At 41.3% G+C, this 24,762-nt stretch overlaps 2 protein-coding genes across 10 annotated transcripts in view; one reads left to right on the top strand and one right to left on the bottom strand.

Moving 5' to 3' along the window:
* Positions 1–5,635, bottom strand: part of cnih3 (cornichon family AMPA receptor auxiliary protein 3) — an 82,221-nt gene extending 76,586 nt beyond the window's left edge. For 2 of the 5 annotated variants that reach the window (XR_003463230.1, XM_027284556.1), the window contains exon 1: positions 4,675–5,629. Coding sequence is in view for 4 of the 5 variants with exons in the window: in XM_027284556.1 (XP_027140357.1) it covers positions 4,675–4,752 (78 nt within the window). In the remaining variant the exon portion in view is untranslated. Of the gene's footprint in view, positions 1–4,674 lie in introns of all 5 variants that reach the window. The other 3 variants (XM_027284558.1, XM_027284557.1, XM_027284555.1) reach the window with 3 other exon arrangements.
* A 714-nt stretch (positions 5,636–6,349) lies between these two features.
* On the top strand, positions 6,350–13,388 carry spats1 (spermatogenesis associated serine rich 1). Of its 5 annotated transcripts, none has more exons than XM_019257314.2 (6): positions 6,350–6,586; positions 9,897–10,025; positions 10,639–10,677; positions 11,528–11,633; positions 13,033–13,095; positions 13,203–13,388. In XM_019257314.2, exons 2-6 carry the CDS (start codon positions 9,905–9,907, stop codon positions 13,336–13,338), a joined length of 465 nt encoding a protein of 154 aa, XP_019112859.1. In that variant the 5' UTR covers positions 6,350–6,586; positions 9,897–9,904; the 3' UTR covers positions 13,339–13,388. The 5 variants fall into 5 exon arrangements, with proteins under 5 accessions (XP_019112859.1, XP_027140360.1, XP_027140362.1 ...); XM_027284559.1 differs by having other exon boundaries at positions 10,627–10,677; XM_027284560.1 differs by lacking the exon at positions 6,350–6,586 and adding an exon at positions 8,135–8,168 and having other exon boundaries at positions 10,627–10,677.
* The last annotated feature ends 11,374 nt before the right edge of the window (positions 13,389–24,762 follow it).

The raw sequence follows: 24,762 nt of genomic DNA, 5'->3' as shown, positions 1-24,762 counted from the left end.
CCCTAACGGGGTGTATTAATGATGTCAATTTGACATTCTGCCCTCTGCCACACTGCCAGGACTACCTCTACATCATATCCGCACCACAGGGCTTTCCCATCTATCAGAGGTGCACTAGAGGACTGTGTAGCTCGCTTCCAGCATTAACGACACTTAGAGCACATTAGGGGCTGTGGTTACATGGGAGGAGAATCACTCAAGCAGGCATTGAAGCGCCGAGCCGTGGAGCTCCGCGGAGGTCGCAGTTCGCCTTGTATGTTAATTAAAATGGCTTCGTAATCACTTGCACGAGTGCTCTCGTGGGTGACTGTGGTGTTGTATCTTATGTGGTGAACAGATTGATTTTGCTGATCGCTGCATCTGGTTTGAAATGAACCGCTCAAAGTGTCATTATGTCCTGCAGTGAGAATACTGGGACATGGTTATCATCAATATATTATTCCTAATGGACAAATGCATCTTGCTTAGCTGCCAAAGTCACTTAAAGGTCCATTGTGTAAGATTTAGGAGGATCTATTGGCAGGAATGGATAATATTCATTAGTATGTTTTCATTAGTGTATAATCACCTGAATATAAGAGTTGTTGTGTTTTCGTTGTCTTAAAATGAGCCCTTTATATCTACAGTGAGAGTGGATCCTCTTCCATGTAATCTGCCATGTTGTCCACATGTCCACCATTTTTCTACAGTAGCCCAGAACAGACAAACTAAACACTGCTCTAAATATGGCCTCTTGCTTTTTATATGCATTTTTGCAGAGTTTTCTCTACATGCTTAGAGGAACAGGGTGAGGCGTGAAAGAGTATTCATTTGGAATTTGCAACTTCACTGCTAGGTGCCACTAAATCCTACACACTGGACCTTTAAAGACTTACAGTCTCTATGTGACAGCTGGAAAATGTACTCTGTCCAAAAAGAATGGAGAAAAGATGAAATTATTAAAATGAAAATTATTCAATAAATTGAGGAATCCATCTTGAAATATGCTGAAAAATCCTGACTGGATCACATGACTAGATTTCATCGAAAGATGTAGCCATGTTCAGTAGAAATACACACATGTGGTGCATTAAACTGCAGGTCACTCATGTTTCTGAATGTAATCCACAGTGTATGCAAATTCAGCTTGTAATAATTGATGTTAAAGTTTGAGTAAAGTTTAGGTGATCATTTTAGTCAATTTACTGACATTGTGGCTCTTGTCTTCTACTGTTAATGTGTGCTCCGTCAGAGTGCAAAACAAATTTTAGACTTAGAGATCCAGGGCAGGTGAATCTATTTTATAGACTTGGGGAAGAGAGAAAAACTGAGTGAGTTAGAGGGAGACACCAGTATGAACTGGAATTCCTGGTGAGTTTTAAGATCACTCAGTGTCAGAGCTTTCACAAAACTACACACACAGACACACTACACACACCCAGACACACACACACAGACAGCCTGTGCTAGTTTGCTACGGGCTAATGTCTGCACAGCCAGTACACAGTCCGTACACGGAACGCCCAAACATTGGCTGGATTTAAACAGAAATAGTCTGTGATTGCAAAATGAACTTTTTTTTTTAACCAGCTGGTGTTTATCCATTTAGTAATAATACAGTTTTAAATGTTGGTTATTTATTAAATAATGTTCATATGGATCTCTCACATTCTAACTAAATTATTATTAACAACCAAATTATGGTTGCCATTGGAGACATATGGAGGTATAAAATCACTCATATGCAGACAAATGTAATATTTAAATGATTATTATTGAATTATTTGTACTGATACCTTCACATGTTCACTCACATACATTTGGGGTCAGTGGCTCTGTCACCTTCTGTGGCACTGCTGACGTGCCCCTGAGCAAGGCACAGAACCCATAACTGCTTAAAGCGCCTACCATATGGCAGCCTCATATCCAGCTGCTGTGCAGCAAGTCTCTGTGATTTACAGAGTTTCTTGACGGACAGTGAAGCAAACTGCTGTAATTTATAGCTGCTGTTAGCTAATATTAGCTCAGTTTGTTAGCTGGGTTGCCTGGATTGTGAACTCAAAGCACCAGGGGTAGTATTAGTGTACCACAGTTGTATTGGAAGAAGAGGTTTTCAGGCCTGGGGTCCAGGCGAATGCTGGTAGGGAACAGCGCTGGTGTCGTGCCAGAACCGGAGCAAAATGGACAATGTAACCAGGGCTCAGCAGCCTCTGTGGACATATAACTATAAAAAGACCAAACAAGATGCTGATGGAAGAAGAGTGAAAAGAGTGACCGAGCCATAAGCAGTTGGACAAGAGTTGGCAAGAGCTTGGTGAAATAATAACTGATTACATGTCTTTTATGTAAAATCGTGACCTGCCCAGTCTTACAGCTGTCAGATATATGTCATGGGGTAAAATTGTCTGATATTTGTTAGTGTGGTAAAGTAGAAGTAGCATGCTCAGACTGTTACAGTACAGTAGTTAATGCACTTCATTATACAGGGGGGTTGTAGTGCAACAATCAACTCACCAACCTTACTTCTTATATCAAAAAGTAGTTGAGTGAGTAGTATGGAGTGTGTATATACTCCCTAGTACGTGCACACTGGTATAGTGGCTTTAATGGTCTTCTACAGTCTGGTTCTTCCTCATTACCTGGCCCGATCTTAACACCTTAGCCCACGGTGAGTCCAGGGACGGTCAGGCATCAGAGTGATTAATGATAACAGATGTTCCAAAGATAGCCAACATGTCCTCTTCCTTTCTTCCATACAGAGATCTGATAGAATAGCTTCACGAAGAGGAATCAGTCGAGTTCAGTGCGATTTCTGCTTCCAAACAAGTTAATGAAAGATTCATCTGCACATGGAAATGAGTGGAGGAGTAGATAAGGCACATACGTGTGAGCTAATTAACTCGGCAGTATATGGTTTGATTGATTATGGCCAATTAACAGCAGGAGTCCGTCTGTGTGCAGTCATTTGTCATTCTCTGACCTCATGACTCAGGCGCTCATGTTACCTGCTGACAGGGCCGCTAATATGTTTGAGTCAGAGCAGTTCATTACTCATTTTATTCCCATTGTCTCCTCTGTGTGGCTTGCTTCATAGCCGTGTGTCTTTTTTATGTTCATTTACACTGGCTCCCTTTATTTATAGCTTGATTTTTACCCTGGGTAGTTTGACTCAGCACGCTTGCTCTTTTTTAGCTGCTCGGGGCATTCCGAACTAACCTTTCGGTCAAATGTCCACGGTGGCAGCAGGAATCAGTGTTTTCAGCAGTTCTTTGAGACCAGATGAGTTCTTGAAATTAAAGAGGTGGCCACCTGCCAAATGGCGGCTGATAGAAGTGAGAGCGTTCCAGCCAAAAATCGGCCAGAATTTGGCAGGTGGCTGGTGTTAATGTGCAGCTTTGGCTCTGCTGAACGCTTCCACAACTCCACATATTCTCACCTTGCAGCCCCTTCCTAATTATGTTTCCTTGCAGTATGGAGCAAACCAGCTTATTATGCCTCACGTCTGTGTGTCACCGCGAACGGGAATCAGTGGAGGAGGCATCTCCTTGCACTGTTTTTGCCGTCTTAAGCAGAATGCAAAATAAAGCCTGGTGCGATGTGGATTATTGCTGAAGCTACAGAATAATGTGTTCCATTGTGATCCATCCACCAATGCTGACATCATAGAGACAGAACTAAAAAGGAGGTGTTGTGGTTTCCTGTTCCTTTATTATGAATCAGGACATACAGGGATGTTTTCCTACTTATCACGGGCATTGTAAAGGTGCCTTATATTTAATCTATTCTCCATCTGTTTGCACAGCAGCTCAGTTTAGAACTGTAGCGGCATGTGTGTCTGCACTCACTGTCTTGCTCTCTCTTTATTTCTGCTCTGTGAGCAGACACATGGCCCGCTGTCTGACAGACAGGCAGACCGACTATTAGCTGTAATTGCCAGAGGATCAGTCATCCCAAGTGCATCAGGTTCTGTTGCTGTTTCCATGCAAAAGGCAGACTGAGGAGAGGAGAGGAGAGGAGAGGAGAGGAGAGGGCTGGTGGTGGTAGTGGTGGTGGTGATGGTAGTGGTGGGAGGGGGGCAATAGACTGAAAGCCCTGACCCAAATATGTCTTTACATAAGGCCCTGCATGATGGAGATGTTGCTTGGGGAGCAAATAATTAGATTATTCAAATATCATAATGCAGTCAGTCATATTGGCGCTGATGTGTAGCTGAGCCAACGCTTGATTAAAGGCAGAGGGAGCAGAGCTGGGAGATTGGATGGGGGTGAGGGGGAGTGTTGGAGGGGGATTACACTCTACAAGATTCCCTAATTGATCTGGAAGGAAGGCTGTTTAATTGATCTAAGATGCTGCAGCAGATTTGCCCAGCGTTTCTGCATATGAAATTGGGTCAGCATGCGTGCGTGTGTGAAGTGGCCAAATAAAAGAGAGGGAGGACCGGTGTAGTAATTGTGACAAAGTGGTGGAGATGGATGGAGCAGGAGGAGATAGATACAGGTGCGCACCTGTCGTGGTTTGGGAAATAGCAGCCAGAAAAGATGTGATGCTGAACAGGCGTAAAAGGCGCAGGGGGGTGTGTGGTATTTAGAACCATTACGCACAAATATCACACCTGCGCGTCCAATGTGCACACAGCAGAGCATCAAACACGCCAAAAAAACAAAAACAATAAATAAGAAATTGTGAGGTACTTACGTGCCATATTGCAAAAAAGATCAGGGATACGCAGAGGACCAGAGACAGCATGTAGCAGAAGGCAGCAAAAGTGAACATAATTGAAAAGGGAAACGGTGGATAATTTCCCAAAGAAGCACGATCCCGCTGACAAACATCTAAAACAAAAAGAAAAGCGGGGAGGGGGGAGAGAAGGGGGGAGTCAGGGACAAAGTTCTCACGGTGCCATGAGAAGCTGGTTCGGTACCGGCACCATGACTTCACCCCTCACAATGTTTGCAACTAATTGTTGCAAAAAAACAAACAAAAAAATCCCCTCTCTCAATGATCAGCAGCGCGTCCGCCCGGCACCGCTGCTCCCGCTCTGAAAAAGTCAAAGCTGCTCTCAAATCAGTGCGCTTGGCATGATCGACGGCGGTTCAGCGTCCACGGTGTTGGTGAGGTGACCGTGTAATCACAGAGAGGCAGCGGTCTCTCTCTGCCAGATGACTGAAGACGAGGAGCTTCTGCGCAATCCGGGAGACGAGGTGCGTCTGGAGGTAATCCATTCAGCCGCGGCGGATGGAGCTGTGCTCGGTCTGTGCCGTCATGGTGTTTATGAAGAGGCGCTCCGAGTCACTTGGCGCGCACAGGCGTTAATAAATGCTGTTTTCTCTCCCTGACAAACCTATCAGAGAGCGCAGGAAGGCGCGTGAACAGGTGGATCTAAACGCAGCCTAGCAGTGTGTGTGTGTGTGTGTGTCTGTGTGTGTGTGTGTGTGGAAGGTGTGTCCTTACACCCTGCCATGGTTCACTGTGCTCTCTGTGTAGTTTGGATCATTTGGACAGGCTGCAAGAATTTGCCCCATTTTTTTGCCACTACTGTTTCAACATGTGTTTCAATAGCACCATTTTCTTATAGAATTATTGGACCGCTTAAATGATTAAATATCCTGCTCGTGCCACAGAGACAAACCAGAGTTCAGAATTTAAATCACCTACATCCCCAAAAGAGTTATCTTCCAGGCAGAGGTCATTTAGTTTTAAGCTCCCATTGATGACTTCAAACACACTGAACCACCTGCACGGATGGAGCCTTGCAGCAGCAAACTGTAGGCCTCTGTTTAAACTGAGAGACTGGCGCCACCGTCTGATGCTTTCATGAACTGCAATGAAGAAGTAATCCAGACTTCAGAGGTTTAATGCTGTGTCTAGACACCCGGAAACATGGAGGTTTGCTCTACAAAATAAATGATACCTGCAGCAGTTATTGATTATATTCATGAGCTCAGTGTTTTGAACTGGTAATGTCTACAGACACAGTGCGTTTACGACGTGAATTAAATGTGAAGCTGTAATGCAATAAAGATAATCATCATTTATTTCTTCATGTAGTACCTTTAAGGCAATATACTCGCTTTCCAGAGGCGGTAAAATAAACAGTGAGCGCATATAAGAGCCTCTAATATTAATAAAGACGGTGATGTAGCCTGCTGTGATTTTTCCTTAGTTCAGGCTAAAAACTGACTTGAATGCTAATGCAACAGTTTGTTGTGGCTATAAAGCAGCTAACTTTTTTTTTATGAGAATAGACGGCGTAAAATGTTATCACAGCTGATATATCGACGAAGAAATGCTGTCAAAAGACCGTTTTATTCTCGAAAACAGTGGGGGGTTTTATTTTGAAAGTCCTGTTATAACCGGATTTCGGTTACAGATATTCAGCCTAGCTTGATGCGTGCACCTTGTCGCCTAGCAACAGTGTGTGGCAGCCACGACTGCTACTTTTTGAGCAAACTGCGGTGTTATTACTTTCACTTCAGACAACAGAGAAAGAAACCTACGTGTCACGACGAATGACTGTAATGTAGAGGTGGTCATTCATAAAACATATTCGTCAGGCTGAACAGTTACAAAAGTAACGTTACACACAGCACAGAGGACACCGGAAACGGTGAGTAGGAAAACCCCGCGTGGGTAACATAGTGGCTGTAAGATGAAATAATTAAATGTTACTGTAAAGTTGTTCAGCACCAGGCTTTACCTGTGTGTTGACTTACATGTGTCTGTGTAACAGCTAACAGACCTTCACAGCAGCCGTTTTGACAGGAAACAGGGTAAACACAGGTGTTATCAATGAGGCTAATTAAGGTTGCATTCCATTCAGGTCAAACAGAGTCAGGGTGCTGCATGCTGTCTCACTGAAAAGTCTCTGCTCCACTAAATGGAACTGAACCTTAATTAGTATCATTGGAAACACCTGTGTGACCCTGCTATTTCATGTCAAAATGGCTGCTGTGGAAAAAGTCTGTAGCTTAACCAGATGAATCATTGAAGGCTTCCTTTGGGGAGACGCTGTGAGAAATATTCCAAGCAGTAAAAGGCCATTTTAGAGTTCATTGCATCATTTATGCGTGCCCATTTTCTCCACAGCATGACAAGTCCTTAATAAAAATGCACAAAATACTTTGTACTCGGAGACTTGAGCCTGTCACTCAGCACTCCTGAGATGTTACAGAAAATTGCTGCAGTGCAGCTTTTCCCTCTCGAGAAGATCCTCTTCAACTTCATCACACACACACACACACTCCTGCTAAGTCACTCCAGGACCTGTCTTTGTTGCTGTGACACTTAAACCACCACACTGTCACAGCGTCATTCTTCTTCAGTACATGTGACAATATGACAGCACCGAAGGCCTCTTGGTGAGTGAGGTGCCAAGAGGTTGTTGTGTCAAAGCGTCAGTGAGAGACAGACAGACTGACTGAGGAGTCTGCACGGCAACTAGTGACACAGCAGATTAGGGTACTGCTGCGTCATTGCTCAGCATTTTCTGACATCATTCAACCTTCTGATTCTGCAGCTGAGGTCAGATGACGGCACCCTGGACAGACAACTACGTTTACTATGTGTGACTCATGGTCCAGTCAGGTTCAGAAGATATCTGGTGGTGATTTTATTGGAAAACAGCATCAGTTAAAAAGTAACCTGCATATGTAAAACCATTTTTTTGTCCATGTATTTCTGAGATACAGTTATATATAATATTTGACTCGTTATTTGAATAGAGATATTTACAGCAGCAGGCAGGTTAGGTGGTTCTCCAACATGCCCTGACTCTTTGTCTCTAGTGTGGATCATACATTCCCCATAATGCAACAGTAGCATCTCCTTGAGACACCTTGGGTACGGTCAAATAGAAAAAAATAAAAAAAAATACCTCCTAAGTCTTTTCCTAACTGCTTTTCCGTGACTTTGATGGAAAATGTTATGAGGTCAAGGAAAGAAGGGAACGACAATTAATAAGGAGTTAGGGGAAGACGACCACAGTGTTGAGAGAATCTAACTGCACCTACATTAGACTATTATGCAATGGCGAATGTTTTTGAAGTGATATGTGGTAAAACTACAAAGTTCAGAAGATGGACTACAAAACGTGCATCTGAGATACTTCTCCCTCTGCATTCTTATTTTCTTGTTTCATGCAGGAAATATAAATGTGGACAACCCGGTGAAAATATGACTTCATTATCAAGGTCAGAATTAAATAATAAAAGTATAAGAATATAGTCCACCTGTCACGGAAGTGTCACCATGAGAATGTTCGCTCAACGGTGACCATGATGATCTGCAGGAATGCTGGATCCATCCATCACTGTTAGCAAAAGTTTGACCGTCACATAAATGTGATATTCATGTTTTATTTATATTCATTTTAATGGTCAGGATAATTTAGAAGTTATGTAGTTATTAACAACATTTTCCAACAACTTCATCACACTGTTTAAATAAATTGAGTTTTGGTTGTGAATGACCAAACCGATTTTTTTTGTTGCTGCCGCAAGGATCTCTGGGAGAGCATTACTTTCCTTTCCTTTGGTAAAGGATAGTCTGGTGTATTCTATGCTAAAGGAGATAAAAAAGGAAGCACTGAAGGTCCTTTCCTTAACATTTAGAGAATTCACACAGATCTTATCATGGTTGCTATGTTAATACTTCTGGGTCATTTCACACAGTGATGACTCTTCCTAAACAAAATAGACTATTTGACTGGACCTTCTGTAATGTCTTTAAAAAACCAAACATCCTGTGCTCATCGTCTGCAGGTGTTAAAGATGCACAGCACATTCTACATTCTCCCTGCCTAAGAGAGATCCAGCACTTTAAATAATTTATGTTCTGTTTGTGACTGTCACATGACATGTGGCTGACCCCTAAGGTGTGACCAGAGATGGTGTACATGGTTTGGTTACTGCTCCAATGGAGACATGAACATGAGCACAGATTAGTGATTATTTCACTCCAGAGTCACAGATGCAAATTCTGGGCCCAATTTTTCCACAAGCCATGTCTTCTGAGCATTCCGACCCTAAAACTACATTTTATAGACCAACAAATCAGGAGAAAATCTACTTTGTTGGAGACCTGTCTCTGTCTCAGCAGCAGCGCAGATATCTTCTTTCTGTTGGTGTTTAGCAGTCAGTCTGGTTTCACCAAAAATTATCTATAACATATCTAATTTGCTTCTTAAGTTCCAGAACCTTCTCTGGCACAATCCAGTCTACTTTCATCGACCACTTAGGAAACAAGAAGTGAAGCTTGTAATGCATCATCTTTTGTTATGCATGTCTGATGGTGGTTCCACTGAAACTGTACCTATAGTACACCAATAATTCCCAGGAGTGTCCATCTACAGAACGTTTGTTCTGCTGTTCACTTAAAAATGAGTGCTCCTCCATATATTTGTGAGCAGTGGACCATCAGTATCAGCTGCCTCTGGGATTCATTTTTAGTCCGGATAAGCTACATGTGTCACTGCTGGTCCTTTTTACAGCTCTTTTGTGGAAGCAGCCTTGCCAGAAATTGGCATAGCCTCTAATTTTTTGTTTGGAAAGGGGCCAAGGCCATAATGTGCTCAGTTCCCAGCAGGCATTTCAAATGGTGTTGCATAGCAACTAATAATCCTTTTTGTCCAATCAAGAAGCTTTTTCTGCACTGTTTTCTAATCGTTATTTATCCGACGGGGATCTTTACTGAGCATTACTACTCCTCAGGAACAGCTGTTTGATATGCACTTACTCCACTCACCTGGGACTGAGTCCAAAGCGTTGGTCAGTGGTCAGTATAATGTAACAACTGTTTGTGCTTCAGTTTTGGATTCCTCTTAGGTCAGTTTGGAGGAGCACGGTGTCACAAGCTTTGAGTTGCAAGTATGTATATTTAATATGCTGTGCCTTTGTTTGAGAAGAATCTGTCTTTTTTAGTTGCTAACATGGAGCAGGATGGGTCGATGCTGAACCCCCACCTCAAACAGGAACAAGCTGCGGAAAGCTGGTTTTTACAGCACTCCCAACCTCAAACCACTGAGGGTTCGAAAAGTAGTAAAAAACAAAGTAAGTCCATAAAATGTAGCAGTTTAATATTTGATACGTCTTATTGGCTAAGATCTGTGGTTGTGATGATAGAACCCAAATGAACACGGCTAATGAAAAGGGTGAGATGTGTTTGATGAGAATATTCTAGAAACAAGTTCTTTCTTTGGGATTATTATTATTAATACTCCTTGAGAAAAGCAGATAACACAGAATACAGAGTCACATTTTGTAGTACCAAGTGTGACAAAATGTGTGAGAGCATGTGTATCATCTACAGTATATCATTGTTCAGTTGAATTAAAAACTAACTTCAGTTTGTTTTAACCATTGTTCCTTCAGTAATGATCATTATTTTGTTGTTAGATTTCACATTTCAACAATTTAGCTTTGTTAAATCAGCGCTCTTTTTGTTACCACTTCCTGTATTTATACCCTGGCTGGCATAATTGGTGATGTCACTGGATTAGTCCAGGTGTGTGGGGGTAAAGAGAAGTTAGTTTAGGGTTTAGTTATTTAGCTTGATTTGTGATTTGATTTGTGTCTGGTTTCAATGTAGTTTGTGATAAAATAGTTCAAGTTGTTTCTATTGTAAAGATTGTAAGAATGTAACTTTGTGAAGTCTCTGTATCAGGAGAACCTATGGAGAGGCGCCCAGATGGTACAGTCTCAGGTAATGGCTGAGTACAGCATGATAGTGAGTTCAAGTCATTTTGTGTACAAAGAGTTTGGTTTTGTTCAGTTCAAACAGGTCAACTGTTGAGTTTTTTCTTTTGTACTTAGGTTTTGTTACACCAGTAGCAGGGTCACACTTTTATGAACAGCTTGCTGTGTTTTTAAACAACTTTACTGGTCACTCTGGTCAGGCCTCCAACACAAAGTATGACTTAAATGTGAGATCACATATCTTGAAAGTGGATTGTATGAGGTACTCATCCATAGTCACCTACAGTAGATGACAGTATAAGCACACCCCTGGTTTGGATTAGCAGAAAAGGATCTTAGCATTAACCTTCTGTGGACGGGTCAACAAAAAAATGTATTTCAGCCATCAGACAGCCTTTTTCTTTGGTACTAACCCTAAAACTTCCATATTCCTACGTCAAGCTCAACTGTGCTGGATCAAATTTACAGCAGCACAAATTTCATGTCAACAACTTTCTGGAGGGACTTAGCAGACCTGACCAGAGCTGCTCTGTGGTTTAACTTCTTTAGTTAGTAGTAGTTTGGAGTAGTAGTAGAAAATATACAGCGTACACTTTATTGGATATCGACTTTTCTGAGTTGAGCCTTTCTATGTGGCTAGAATATGTTTCTGTCTTGTCTGTCTGCTGACCCTGTCTGTACTTGGCCTCCTGTCTGCTTCTTGCTACTGGGAACATGCTGACTGCTGTCTACTCTACACTGACTATGGATTAACACCTCAGACAAACCCACTTTGAAAGACCCAAACTATCTCTTTTAGCCAAGTACGGTGAGTAAATATCCACCCACATGTGCTCTTGTCTGTCTCATGTCCTCAGGTGGCCCCCCTCACCATGCAGTAATTGGAGCCAGACCTTTCTGCTCCCCTGAGTACAGCCCAGACTTCTACAAGTTAGGCTCAACGTTACCTCACAGCACCTACAGGTAACACTTCCTCTAAGCCGTCTTATGGTAATATAAGCTTGTCGAGCTCTCCACCTTAATAAGACCTAATAGACGAGTGTGTGATTGGCTAAGAATAAAAACAGGAAGTAACAAGAGTATTAACATTTGTAGTAATTACTGTTTTGACAAAATACACAATTACAGTAATCAGCTGCACTGTAGCCCCCCTCATGTTTCCACAGTAACAAGGAAGTGTCCCGCTACACCATGAAAGATTTTCATATTTACTTCTTTAACTTCACTGAGGATCAAAACATTCCCATCTCAAACGTGATAAATAAAATCAGTCCACTCCATGACATGGGCTGATTTGATTAGATGGTCTGTTTGTGAAGGATGCAAATAAATATTAATAACATGCTTTATTTGAATGATATAATCATCAGTTAAGTGTTGGTGCTCTTATAATGTTTCATGAAAGAAACATGAAGCTACTCCTGCAACACAAAGTACTGTTTGCTCCGTGTTTATACAGTTTCTTTAATGACATTAAACCTACCAGAAACAGGCCATTGACTCCACTCCCAGAGTTTTTTTTCTGCTGTGTAATGTGATTTACACATCATCAACAGACCGTGTCCATGTTTTATACACTCTATGGTTAAAACAAACATAACCCACCACATACAAATGCTGAGCTGCTCGGCAAGAACAACAGACTGCCTGTATTTTGTGGTCATTTTTGTGATGCTAAGCGGGGGTTCAGACAGGATCAGGCACTCCAGTGAAAACGGAGGTCTTTTCATTCTTTTCAGTGGAGGTTGTGTGGGAGAGAGGTTGATCAAGTGAAACGGAGCCCCACGTCACACTCCGCAAGCCAGTCAGACACTTGGACCGGTCAAACCTCCACAGTCAGCCTGAAATTTCTCTGAAGCTGAGACTATCCAGGTGGAATAAAAAGCTATTTCCTGATTGTTTCACAGCGGTTACATATAGCAGGTATTGACACGGCCATGGCAACCCGCCCCCCACCACCACCGGACTATCCTGCTACAAGTTGCCAGAATCCCTGATCCTGTCTGAATCTGCACTAAGCCTGACGATTGACAGCAGATGGTCAAACTGGCCCAAACTCATCCTACAATAAGTCTTGAACTGATCATTCAAGACTGCCGTATCAGCACAGAATCTGTTTTTATTTGCAGAAGCCAGATGTTTTCAAGGTGCCATTAAATGCAGCAATATGACAAATTCATGCGGTAGAATAATAAACAGAGTCAAAATGAATATAGAGTGACTTTTGGTGGATTCTCACCACAGCACTGAAGCGGTTCCACCCTACACTGCAGTCATTTGACCAGCAGATGGTGCAATTTCCATTTTTATCAGTGAAGTGAAGAAGAATGTTTATTACTGTTTGTTTTTGTCTGATAAACAGCTTCACAAGCAGTTCAACCAAATCAAACACCTCTATTCCTCACCAGTCTTCCAACAAGACACGGTCAGTTCAAAACTTATACTCCATGAAGAACTTTATTTGATAAGAATACCTCAATGCTCGTGCATAGCTACAGTGCATTAATGTTCTATTTCTGTCTGTATTGACAGCATGTCGTACTCAGAGAAAAGGAGGCTCCTGGACAAACAAAAGGAGATGGAGGAGGTGAAGCAGCTGGATGAGTGGAGGCCCACTGTAAGCATCTTTACAACACTGCTGGACGGTTTAAATGATAAAGCCAACTAACAAATCACACACTGTACCCATCAGAAATACACACTGTTGATGGATTTGGAGTCATCTGTCTATGAGTTTCTTTTTTAAGGAGGTCCAGGGGTGGTTTTTTCTTTGTTTTCTCCATCCTTTATGCCTGAAAAGTGCCTGGATCTCAGGCAAATCCAGACTTTTTCTGAATGGGCTGAACCAAGTGAGGTGTTAACTTGTGCAGGGATGCCATGAAGTATGTGTCATGCACACACACACAGAATGCTTCAAATTAAGGCTGTTCCGTTGTCTGCGGGGACAATAAAAATAGCTCCTGACACCTAAAGATATGTGTCTGGGACAGTAGAAACGTACAAAAACATCTGAGGAGATTTCTAAATAGATGGGTTTTTTTTAAAGTGGCACCATAAAAATATGTTAAAGTCTTTTATTTTTTCAAGTCGGTGAAAGAGATTTTGTATACCCAGAAGAAGGAAACATACAAAACTCAACATGCACGTTTTGTTTATGATGTCAAGATACATCTATCTACAACACATGCTCTACAGTGCTGGGTTCTTCTTCATTTAGACATTTGTCAACATGGTCAACTAGACAGGATGGCAAAGTTCACTCACTAACACCAGGAGGTCCTTTAATATGCAAAATCCTAATAGTTATGTTACAATTGTCAGTGATTGTTCATTTGAAATATTTAGTTTCATAGTCATGGAAGTCAGTTCAGTATAAGTCGAGTCCCCCTTTAATATGTGGTCGCAGCAACAGTTACAGCAGAGTCCCCATAAGTGCTGTGCTGGTTGTTTCTGTGATCTGGACAGATCAATGTTGTGATAATGTTTAATCAATAAGCCCCGAGGCCCTCAAGCCAAACAAATAAAACAGAATTACAGCTTCTATCCTGAATGCTGTATGCTGCTGCTCGTGCCGCTGCTCCCCAGAGTCAGCACTTCTGCCTGTATCAGCTGCTGCTATGCTGAAATGTTCTGTGGCTCTTTGAATGCAATAAGCACTTAAAGGTTGAAGCTAGAAAAGATATAAACGTTGAATGCTTCACGGTGTTGGATTAGTGAACGGTGTGCTTTTCTTTCTGCAGTCAAATTCTGATATGGCACAAGGATAAACAGCATTGTAGCAGGTGGAGGGGGTGTTAGCGGGGCTAACCTTGTTATAAGCCAACATAGTAATTGTTGTGGAGAATTTTATTCGTCACTGATGAATGATGTCACCTCAGTTGTGAAGAAGTGGTCCCCTCGGGCTCGTCTACATGTCCTCAGGACAATGACACAACTACTCTGTGTCCATAAGTGGATACTCAATACATCTACAATACAAGGTCTTTTCTAATTCTTTCCTAGGTCATTACCAAGTGGTCCAACATTGTTATCACTATGTGGAGGCTTCTACGTTATGTACCTATCTGTTGTGACTAGAGAGTAACACAACCCTACCCTCCATATGTGGCATGCAATAATAGAAAATTCCCTCAGAGTAATGAGTTTGAGAATGATTCTTTACATTGTTGTTAAACTACAGATGGACTTTGGCGCCATCTCAAATGTCAAAAATGATGCTTTGCTTTCTTTTCAGCTACATAAAGGCGAGAAACTGTTTTGTGTGAGGACACACTGCATTTACCGGCCCAGTGTGTCAGCTATAGAGGGCTGCATTCAGAGAATATGGCAGAAATGTAATGTAATATTCATATCTATGTTTTTATTAGTGTATAACCATCTGAAAATGAGACTCGTTATGTTTTTATTTCAACCCTGTGATGAACTGGTGACCTGTCCAGAGTGTACTCTGCCTCTCACCCAATGTCAGCTGGGATCAGCTCCAGCCCGCTGACACCCTGATGAGAATAAGTGCTTATTGAAAATTGAAATTTGATTGTTGGATGTGTTTGTTTCCTTAAAATTAGTCTTTTATATCTACAGAAGCAGTGTGTCATCTTAGTGCACCATGTTGCGCTGCCATGTTTCTACAGTAAACAAGAATGGACAACCCAAACACTGGATCTAGATCTTTCACGTTCTTTGTGCTTTTTTTAGTCACCTAGGAATGAGAGGTTGAAACAAAGGGGTTGCAATCTGCATGCATCCAGATAGAGCCAAACGTCCAGCTGTAGTTTAACAAGAATTCAAAAAGAATCATTCTCAAATACATCACATCAGGCTATAGAGGTTTACCCTCGGCCACCCCCACCCACCTGCTCCAACACCTGTCTGCAGTGATATTTGCTGTTTATCCTCGTGCCATATCAGAATTTGTCAGTGCCATGGCCAGACTGCTGCTCCGCACCGCTGATATCCTAAAGGTGATCCTTTTGTGATTCTTGACTGAGCATCCCATTGTTCTTAATGAATGTCAGAGCTTGAATTTCTTAGCTCCCATAAGGTCACCTCTTTAAATGTCAACAGGCAGAGGGAGAATACAGGAGAGTTTTTAGTGAGCACAGAGAACACAAAAGAAAAAGAACATGAATTTCAGATTTCTCCTAAAAATACACCTGTCAAATCCGGATAACAGACTGCTGCAGATTTGATTTACCCAAAACGAGGCAGGAAGTCTTGAGGACCACATGATGTAACTCACCAGCCAGAATAACAATTTTTTTTCCCTCCTTCCCGTCAATTAGGGTTTCTAAGTTTTAACATTTTACGGCTTTAAAGCAAAAATCAGGCACATACACTGCATGTACACATCAGTAACAACAGAAACACATAGATGGATGAGACACATACACATGCACACCCGTTCCTCCAAGCCCTTGTGCAGATTTGCATGTAATTAGAGGTGCGAGGGTACAGTGGCAATCAAGCAGAGCCTGTGCCTGCTAGATAAGCTAATATACAACAACCTTGTTGCCGTCACATTCAAACCCCACCACCACAGGCACCAGCAAACTCCTGCTGGGGGCTGAGATGGAAAGTGTGTTTGCATGAAAGTGATTATTTGGGGTTTGCACACCACTGTGTGTGTGTGTGTGTGTGTGTGTGTAAAAGGGTTGGCCTCATATTACATTTTCAATGCCAAAAAACATCAACAGCAGCTTTGGGTTGAAGCTGCCATCAATGTTATTTTTGTGGTGGTGTTTATGTTTGATCATTTTCGGGACAAATTGATGAAAATGAAGCTGGAAGTGACATCGTGACTACTCTGTACCAGAGAATAAGTTCACGTAGTTTGAAGGGAACGCATCCACTCCTGAACTGCTGCAAACCCTGCTGTGCCTCGTTTTAGGAGTGTATACTTGGCAGAGTTTATTTGTATATATCTGTCATGTGAAATGAAAACTTCAGGTTACACATAGACACTATTAAACATGGGTGTGGTATCCATGACGTCACCCACAGGTTTTGGAAGCTCAGTGGGTGTTGTGAAGTTGGACATTTTAACATGGGGACTTATGGAGACAGACTCGTTCTGTAGCCAGCTTCAAGTGGATGTTTGAGGAACTGCAGTTTTTGTCACTTGAGCACATCAGTGTACCGAAGACAAAATCACAGTTTTCTACCAAAATGTCTATTTTGATAATAAGCCCGCACAGAAGTCGCTTTCAAAAGTCAAACATATTAAATATCTGCTCATGCTGACTTTAACAAAAATAACTGAGAGATGACCTGACAGTGAAAATGGTTAGTTACAGCTACTGCTGCAATGATAAGCAATGCAATGTTTAGTCGTTCAACAGAGTAATTTGATTATCAATTTGAAAATATAGCAGAAAATTTCAGCTTCTCAAATGAAAAGTGTTTCTGTTTTTTGACTGTTTTTGAAATATTAGATTTTGGGGCTGCTGACGTTATTTTGGGTTCTGGGATCTTGTGATTTTTGCTCACACTCTGCAGGCTAAATGATAAATGTCAATAATTTGATAGTAACAGCTTTATAAAGATATCCATGCTTTAAAATACAGAATACACGCCTGTTTATAGACTTCTGTAGCAGTGTATTGGCGTATGTGTGATTGTGCTGCTTCCTGCACATATGCACAGATACTCTGTTAGTCATCTCTCTGCGTTTGTGGGTTATCGACTATTAAACGGAGCCACTGTGGGAATAAATTCCTCCAAAACAGAAAAGCAGGTGAATCACAATCAACAAAGTGTTTGCATGCAGAGAAAATCAGCGACTCCGGCAGGAGGTGGAGGTTGTGCTCTTACAAACAGTTTATGCGGAAACCATTTCCCCACCCTGCCCGTGGCTATTGTTCCAAAGCAAGAACTATTATCACAAATAACAACATTTCTGCCTCCACATACAAGAAGTGGATGACAAAAAAAAACAAAACAACATATTCACTGTGTGGACATTGATATGCAGATTATATAGTGTGGCGTATAATACCAGAGCAAATCAAGGCACCGTAGCCTATCTTGAATAATGATTTTGTGAGGGGCCAATAACAATGAAATTGAAAATGCAGCCAGTGAACCTGCATTGCACGTAAAGTGCTGACAGTGCTCAGTTTGTTCACCGCAAAGACTGAGAGCTGCAGGAAGATGTGTTTTTATAGAAGCTTCCATCACCTGCATGTGTTCCTACTGTCTACATCAAACTGTGATTGACTAAATCAACAGTACCAGCTAAGTGGACAAGCTATACATCAGTATTATATATAGTGTATCTTTGACATCAGTTCCCCTCATCTTGCAGGTGTGGTGGAGAAACTATAGGGGCCATGACAAAAACACACCAGGCCCCAGAGCCAGTGTTTGGTTTGTACATTCTGGGCGTGGAGAATATAAAACATGGACGTAGTATCTATGACGTCACCCACAGGTTTCTGAAAAGCGATTGTGAAACTCAGCATGTTGGCTCTGGCCATCACCATCTTGGCAGTCCTGCCTCTGCTGCCTCGCAGCTAATCTAAAAATGACGGTGGAGGCAGGTTAAATGAAGCCACTGTAATGAATCTATCTGTCATTGTGGCCATGCTCTTAATTCTGCATAACTTTAAGTCTTAATATAATGTGAACAGGTGAGTTGTATATAAATTCACCCTCAGTACAGTTGTCATGTGCTGGGAAATTAGTTATAGAGACCAAAACTGTTGTTTATTTCTGCTGTGAAGTTGGACATTTGAACATGGGGACTTATGGAGACTGACTGACTTCTGGAGCCAGCCTCAAGTGGACGTTTGAGGAACTGCAGTTTTTTGGCACTTCCACACTGGCTTCACCTCACAGCCATGGAGGTTGCCACTCGGTTCTGGGCTACTGCTAAAACATAGCTGTGCAACATGACAGACTTCATGGACAGGGCCGTCTCAGTAGGGGTGTGAAGCCATGCTCATTGACATGCATGCATATGCACATACATACTGTACATACATACATACATCACCATACGTGCACCTCACTCCAGCACCCTGCCATGCTCTTATGAACATTTCACTTCACCTCTTTTTCTTTTTGAATGATGTCGAGCAGCACAAGCTTTCCAGGTGATTTCTTCATTGTGCATTGTATTGATGTCCGAATTATTAATTGTATTGATGTTCATTTACTGTACTTAATAATGAACATTTCCACATGCACAGTAATGTCGCAGCAGTAAATATCATTAATATTTATGAACCTGACAGGACAGGGACTCTCCAGAGGAAACCATTTCTACTGCACATGTAATCTCAGTGCAATACATTTTTAACAATCGTCTCAGCTATGACTTAATTTGTTCTTTTTTTAGTTTTTCAATTGAAAGAATCAGCTGTAAAACTGCTGGCTTTACATCATCCGGTCAACTCAGCTGTCACTTTATTTCATCGTGTTGAAGGATGACTGTATGTTAGATCATTTTTCAGACCACTCATATATGTGGCTGACAGTTGCAGCTATTCTAGATCCACTACTGCTGCTACTGACAGGCAAGACCTTCTGTGGTCACACACTTCACACAACCCACAAGTCTCCTTCCAGAGTAACAATAACATAATGATTCTTATTTTCAGGTGGTAACTCACTGATGAAAACATAGTTAGGAATATTACATTGTATTTCTGCCATAATCTGGCAATAAATGCCCCTAAATCTGACACACTAGACCTTTAAATTCAGATAAAACTCAAAAGGTCAAAAACATTTTTAAAACCACACTGATCAGTATTATCAGTCTGCTTTAATTAAACTTGATTTCAGCCACAAAAGGTGCAAAAGCTCTAGCAAACCCACTGTATACCCATCCAGCAAATTGGTTGAGACCAAAAGAGAGTGAAAAGGAAGGAGACTATTGTATTTACATTCAAGTTTCAAGATGCAGCTTTAGGTATTATTCTATGAAGGACAAAAAATGAACTATTGAAATAAACAATGAAATGACAACTGCATTAACTTTAACTGAATCAGCCAACCATGTGATGTTCACTTCCCATCTCTAGTTCAGTCTGTAAGGACTTGGCTTGGGGAACCAGAGGGTGGCTGATTCAAGTCCAGCGTGAACCACAGTGCACAGTGTGGACTGGTCACTGGAGAATTTTTTTTTTGGTGCTTTTGTGTAAAAATTGGGTGAGAAAATTATTTCCACATTTAGGGATCAATAATACAGTTCATCAGCTTCTTCTTCATCAGCATCCACTGGGTGCCTAGGTGTAATGTTTGGTCTAATGTTACGTGGCAGCAGAGGTGAATTTGCCATGTTTATGGCACATGGTACTGCACTAATAATAAGAAGTGAATGCCACATGGTTCATTCAGTGAAAGATATGTATTTGTCCATTATCAATAAGCTAGTTATTTATTTGTTTAAGTAATAAATACATGAATAAATGTAGAAATACAGAAACAGCCTTCTTCATTACCAAAATGTATGCAAATGTAAAAAATAAGAGTAAATTCAAAATGTGAATTGAAAGTGACACCTTCATCCATGTGAGAGACAAAATCAGCAAGAGGAGTGATAAACCTGTGTCAGTTTGCTTTTTACCCAGTAAGGAGACAGAACCATGAATGTCTTATAAGAACATCTCTATTCAGTCTGCTGGTCCACACTTTCTATAGCTTTAACTATGACCACCCATGCCGACCGTAGTCATTATGTCCCCGCGCTCAGCTCAGCTCCAATTTGTTTCACCATCCATCCCAGGCTATGTGTCAATACATATCACCAAGACAAATGAGGTTTCTAGTATTCTACATTTTCATTTTCTGGGGCACCTGTCACAGATTTGACTGCAGGGAAGATGGTGCTTCCCTAAATGAACTCCATTCTTCTCTAGATGAGGGTGACTATCAACAAGGCCCCCCCTCACCTGCAATCTGGGAAGTTTCAGTTCCATACACCTTAGCTTCTTTTCAACAACGAGTAGGAGATGGATTACAAATCGAAATCAAGTAATTGTACAAAATTGGCCAAACAAAAAACATAAAAACATAATTTCAATTCAAATAAATGTCAAAAACTATAAATTTACAGAAATTTACAGTTTTGCAGAGAAATACTGTGTTAATTTACAAATAAAGTTTATAATTCTACAGAGATTAGTTACATTTTGAATTATGTTTAAATGTAAAGGTACACATTCATTTAAAATGAATAAGAATTAATGTAAAATAACAAAGAAACTATAATTATAACTATAATTATAACTGTAATGTGTTGTTATTGGCATAATTATCAAAATAACAGTTTGGTTGTTAATTTACAGGTAATATCCATATTTTTTTAGACTTTTGTATACAATATTAAAAAACATATAACTACCGTAAATAAGTTATTTTCCATTTACGATATATTTTTTTTTTACCGTGTGGATGAGCTCAACATCCGACTTATCAAACTAGTGATGTACAAAATACTGCTATGTCTTCTGTGCAGCTTCTGCACATTAAATCCAAAGAACTGTTTCTTGTCAAAGGGAGATTAATTTCATAAGTTAAACAGCAGACCACAATAACCTAAATGTATCCTAATGTGATCAGTGCAGAGGAGGACGCTGTAACAACTGTATGAATCTGCTGATTTATTAGTGTGCTCTTGAGTATAACAAGCCTCAGCTGCTTTTATATAGTCTACCATATTTTACTTGCTGTTTCCTTTTTTGTGTCTATCAATAAATTCCAACATGTAAACGCAAGTGTTTCCTATTTGTCCAGAGGTAATTTACAGCCTCACCACTAGATGACAGTCTATAATTTCCTTCCTCTCATGCTTGATGGATTTATCAGAACATTTTCCTCTCAGCATGCTGCCTATCAGTTTTCTCCGACAGGACCTTCCAGTCCAGCAGGACGCATAGAAACAAATCGCTTATACAGAGCATACATATACATTTGTAACAAACAGTGCTACAAGCACATGTTGCGCTAAAGCCCACACAGGATTCCTCGTTCCCGTATGTTTAAGATGAATCACTGATCGATGCACTGCCGTCTGAAGCTGCAGTTCTCTCCCTGTTGGCTCTGGCTGCCTGTAAAAAGCTGCCAAACGGTTTCCCACACTGCTGCAGGCAGAAACGTGTGCAGTGCTGACCTTTGACACTAAAGCAGGATTTTTTGTTTTTCCCTGTCAGTTTATTTTTATTCTGCTTTCAACAGCCCACAAGCTTCAATTATTCAGTACTTCACAAGAGAAAAAAAGCTTTTTATATATAGAAAATCAAACACTGCTGTACACGTGAAGAGACCAGAACATGTTTCTTTACGGCTCCTTATACTTATCAGGAGAATAATGTGTTCATTCCAAGTCAAATATTTAATCTGATCTTAAAGTTCCAAGTCTAATGGTTGAATTGATCTCAGTCAGTTTTTCTCCAGCAATTGTGTTCCACTTCTATAAGTTGGGGAACTTGTGGTCAAAATCAAAGCCACAGAGGTCGAAACAGTCTGACTTCTCTCTCTAATATGAGTCCAGTTTCAAAACCTCTGCAGACTTTAATTAGACCACTCCTGACTGCTGTAAAAGTCTGATACAAGCAACAAGATTCACAACTAATTATTGACTCAAGGTTCACTTACTGTATTCCTCAAGAGCCTTCAGCTGTATCCTGTGACCTCCATGGGCAGATTGGACAGCATCTGTCAAGCAACCTCCCAATTCCACCTGTTATATATATATATATATATATATATATTTTATATAACCGAACCATCTCCATGACAATTTAACCAATTTAATCCACTGATGAGATGTGACTAAAAGCTCCAGAAGAAGTCAAGTAAGTAGACTGTAACTATTTACAAGGTCACAGTCGGTTTAAATGTAAAGTACCTGCATTCATATGTGAAAATTAGTACAGAATGATGGGAGCCTTACCAATCAGACATTTTTTAAATATTTTATTTTGTAGTTTTTGTGGACACAGAACGGTCGAGGTCTGGGGCATTACATCACAATCAGTGAGATGAAAAATAAAAGTAAAAAAAGGAGGCACGGGTACAGGTCATGGAACACACAAGGTCTAAATAGAAAGAATACAAATGTTAAAAGTCTACAATCACAGTATTTATCCCTGCCCCCCTTTTGTGGTCGAAGGGTGAAAGTCATTTTCTCCATTATACAGATAGACAAGGGTTGTGGTTGGAGGGTTCCTCTGGAGCCAGCATTTTCTACTTGTTTTTTTTTTTTTCTACTTGCAGCCATGAAGATCTTTAAAAAGTATGCATCAGTCTTACTGAGGCCTTTAGGAATATCTCCAGATTTCAGGTCTAGAATCTCTGAGACCAAACAACCCACTGCTTTGCAGAAAGGGTTCAAATATGGGAACGACCACAAAAGGTTAGCACAGTCTGCCAAAGCCACTGAATCTAGATCAGAGTGAAAACGCAGGTTTTTTCCATTCACTTGAGTGGAGGTAGTGCTTTTTGGTTGTAGCGGGTCACTGGGTGTCCACCAAAAACCTGTGGCCTGATCTGATTTTTGGAAAAAAAAACACAGCCTGATGTCACACTGCGGCCACCAATCAGATGATCAGACCGGTCAAACCTCCACAGTCAGCCTGAAATGCCTCTAAAACTGACACTGATCTAAACTCTGATACTCTACCTGTTGAGTTCTGGATTTGTTTATTTCATGTATCCAGCTTCTAAATCTGAGTCTGGCTCACAATTTACACTGCAAAAAATCAAGACATGAAGAAGTTTAATTTGATGGTTTTAGAGAGAGCAATCGTTGAGTGACGTAGACAGTAAATGAGCGAGCGAGTATCGATACAGCCGGTTAATCAGCGAAATGAAAAGTTGTTTCCTGACTGTTTCACAGTGGTTACGTTCAGCACAATTAGACACACCCCGAGCAACCCACCTCACCCCTCCACACCATGGACAACCAAGGCCCGACCCTGTCTGAATGTGGCCTAAGCATCTTGGTTATTCTCGAGGCCTCAACAGCATCAGGGATCTTTATTTCCTTGTGGCAGATCTATAGAAATTCTCTTGCCTCTTCAGGTCATTAGACTGACGTAAAGTCATCAAAATTATTCATGTTTCCATTTGTTATTATTCGGCAGAAGCCGGGAGGAAGTGTGAATCAGTTCCGTAGTGTCATTCAGACAGATTGTACTCTAATAAGATAATGGAATGTGGATTTGAAGCATCAAGGCAGCAGTCACAAAGCCGCGCGTCACTGAGCACGTAAACACACCTCACAGCATAATGAAAGGAAATGTGAATTTAAGAGCATGAGTCACACCTGCAGATGACACACAATGCTGCAACGTGCTGTTGTCGCACCATGTATCTGCTGTTAGTGCATCTGTGTAGCTCCTCTGTATCACCTGCAGCACTGCTGTTTGTACACAATGTGACAGACTATAGAGAACTCGATTAGGGCCTGGCAGAGAGAGAGAGAGAGTGGTGATCTGCTGAAGTGTTGAGAGAGCGAGCTTTGCTGCAAAGTCACAGCATCCTCTCTCTCTCTCTCTCTCTCTCTCTCTCTCCAGCAGAGACACACAGCACTGTTTGTTGCATCCGCCTGAATATCTATCAGCAGAGTTATATCTGTTGCAGAGCTCGGCCATATTTCTCATCAGGCGTCAATCCACTTTTTGTTATCGGCCCGGGAGTTTCTGTCGGGCCTTTCTAAATGTGCCAGCTGTAGCGTCAGAGGCCTGTCTGTGCAGGGCGAAGCCTGCTGGGTCAGCATTTCACTCAAAGAGGCAAAAAAAACTGTGTTCTCCGGCTAGAAGGCCACATCTTCATTGTACGTCCTGTTATTCATTCTAATAACACACACACACACACACACACACACACACACACACACACACTCTCGTCCTTAAAAAAGCTTCTCCACTTTTTTTAATTCAACTTAAGACGGCAGCAGAGTCAGCATCCTCTACATCAGCGTGTCAGATACAGCCCCCGGAGCCAGCGTCACTGCCAGAAAAGAGAGGGGGGAAAAGACCCGCTTGAACATAGCTTGAAATCTCTCCAAGGCTTCACCTTGATGTAAATGTGCACCTAATCAATACGCAACATTAAAGCAGTAACAATAGGCTTGGCGAATTGC

The sequence above is a fragment of the Larimichthys crocea genome, chromosome XI (genome assembly GCF_000972845.2).
Source record: "Larimichthys crocea isolate SSNF chromosome XI, L_crocea_2.0, whole genome shotgun sequence".
Classification (NCBI taxonomy): domain Eukaryota; kingdom Metazoa; phylum Chordata; class Actinopteri; family Sciaenidae; genus Larimichthys; species Larimichthys crocea.
This window is presented reverse-complemented; position numbering and strand designations above follow the sequence as displayed.

Coding starts and splice junctions, on each gene's coding strand:
- spats1 (XM_027284559.1), top strand. CDS start 9,905: ATGGAGCAGGATGGGTCGATGCTGAACCCCCACCTCAAACAGGAACAA. Junction 10,678..11,527: donor CCCAGATGGTACAGTCTCAG/GTAATGGCTGAG, acceptor TCATGTCCTCAG/GTGGCCCCCCTCACCATGCA. Junction 11,634..13,032: donor TTACCTCACAGCACCTACAG/GTAACACTTCCT, acceptor TCTGATAAACAG/CTTCACAAGCAGTTCAACCA.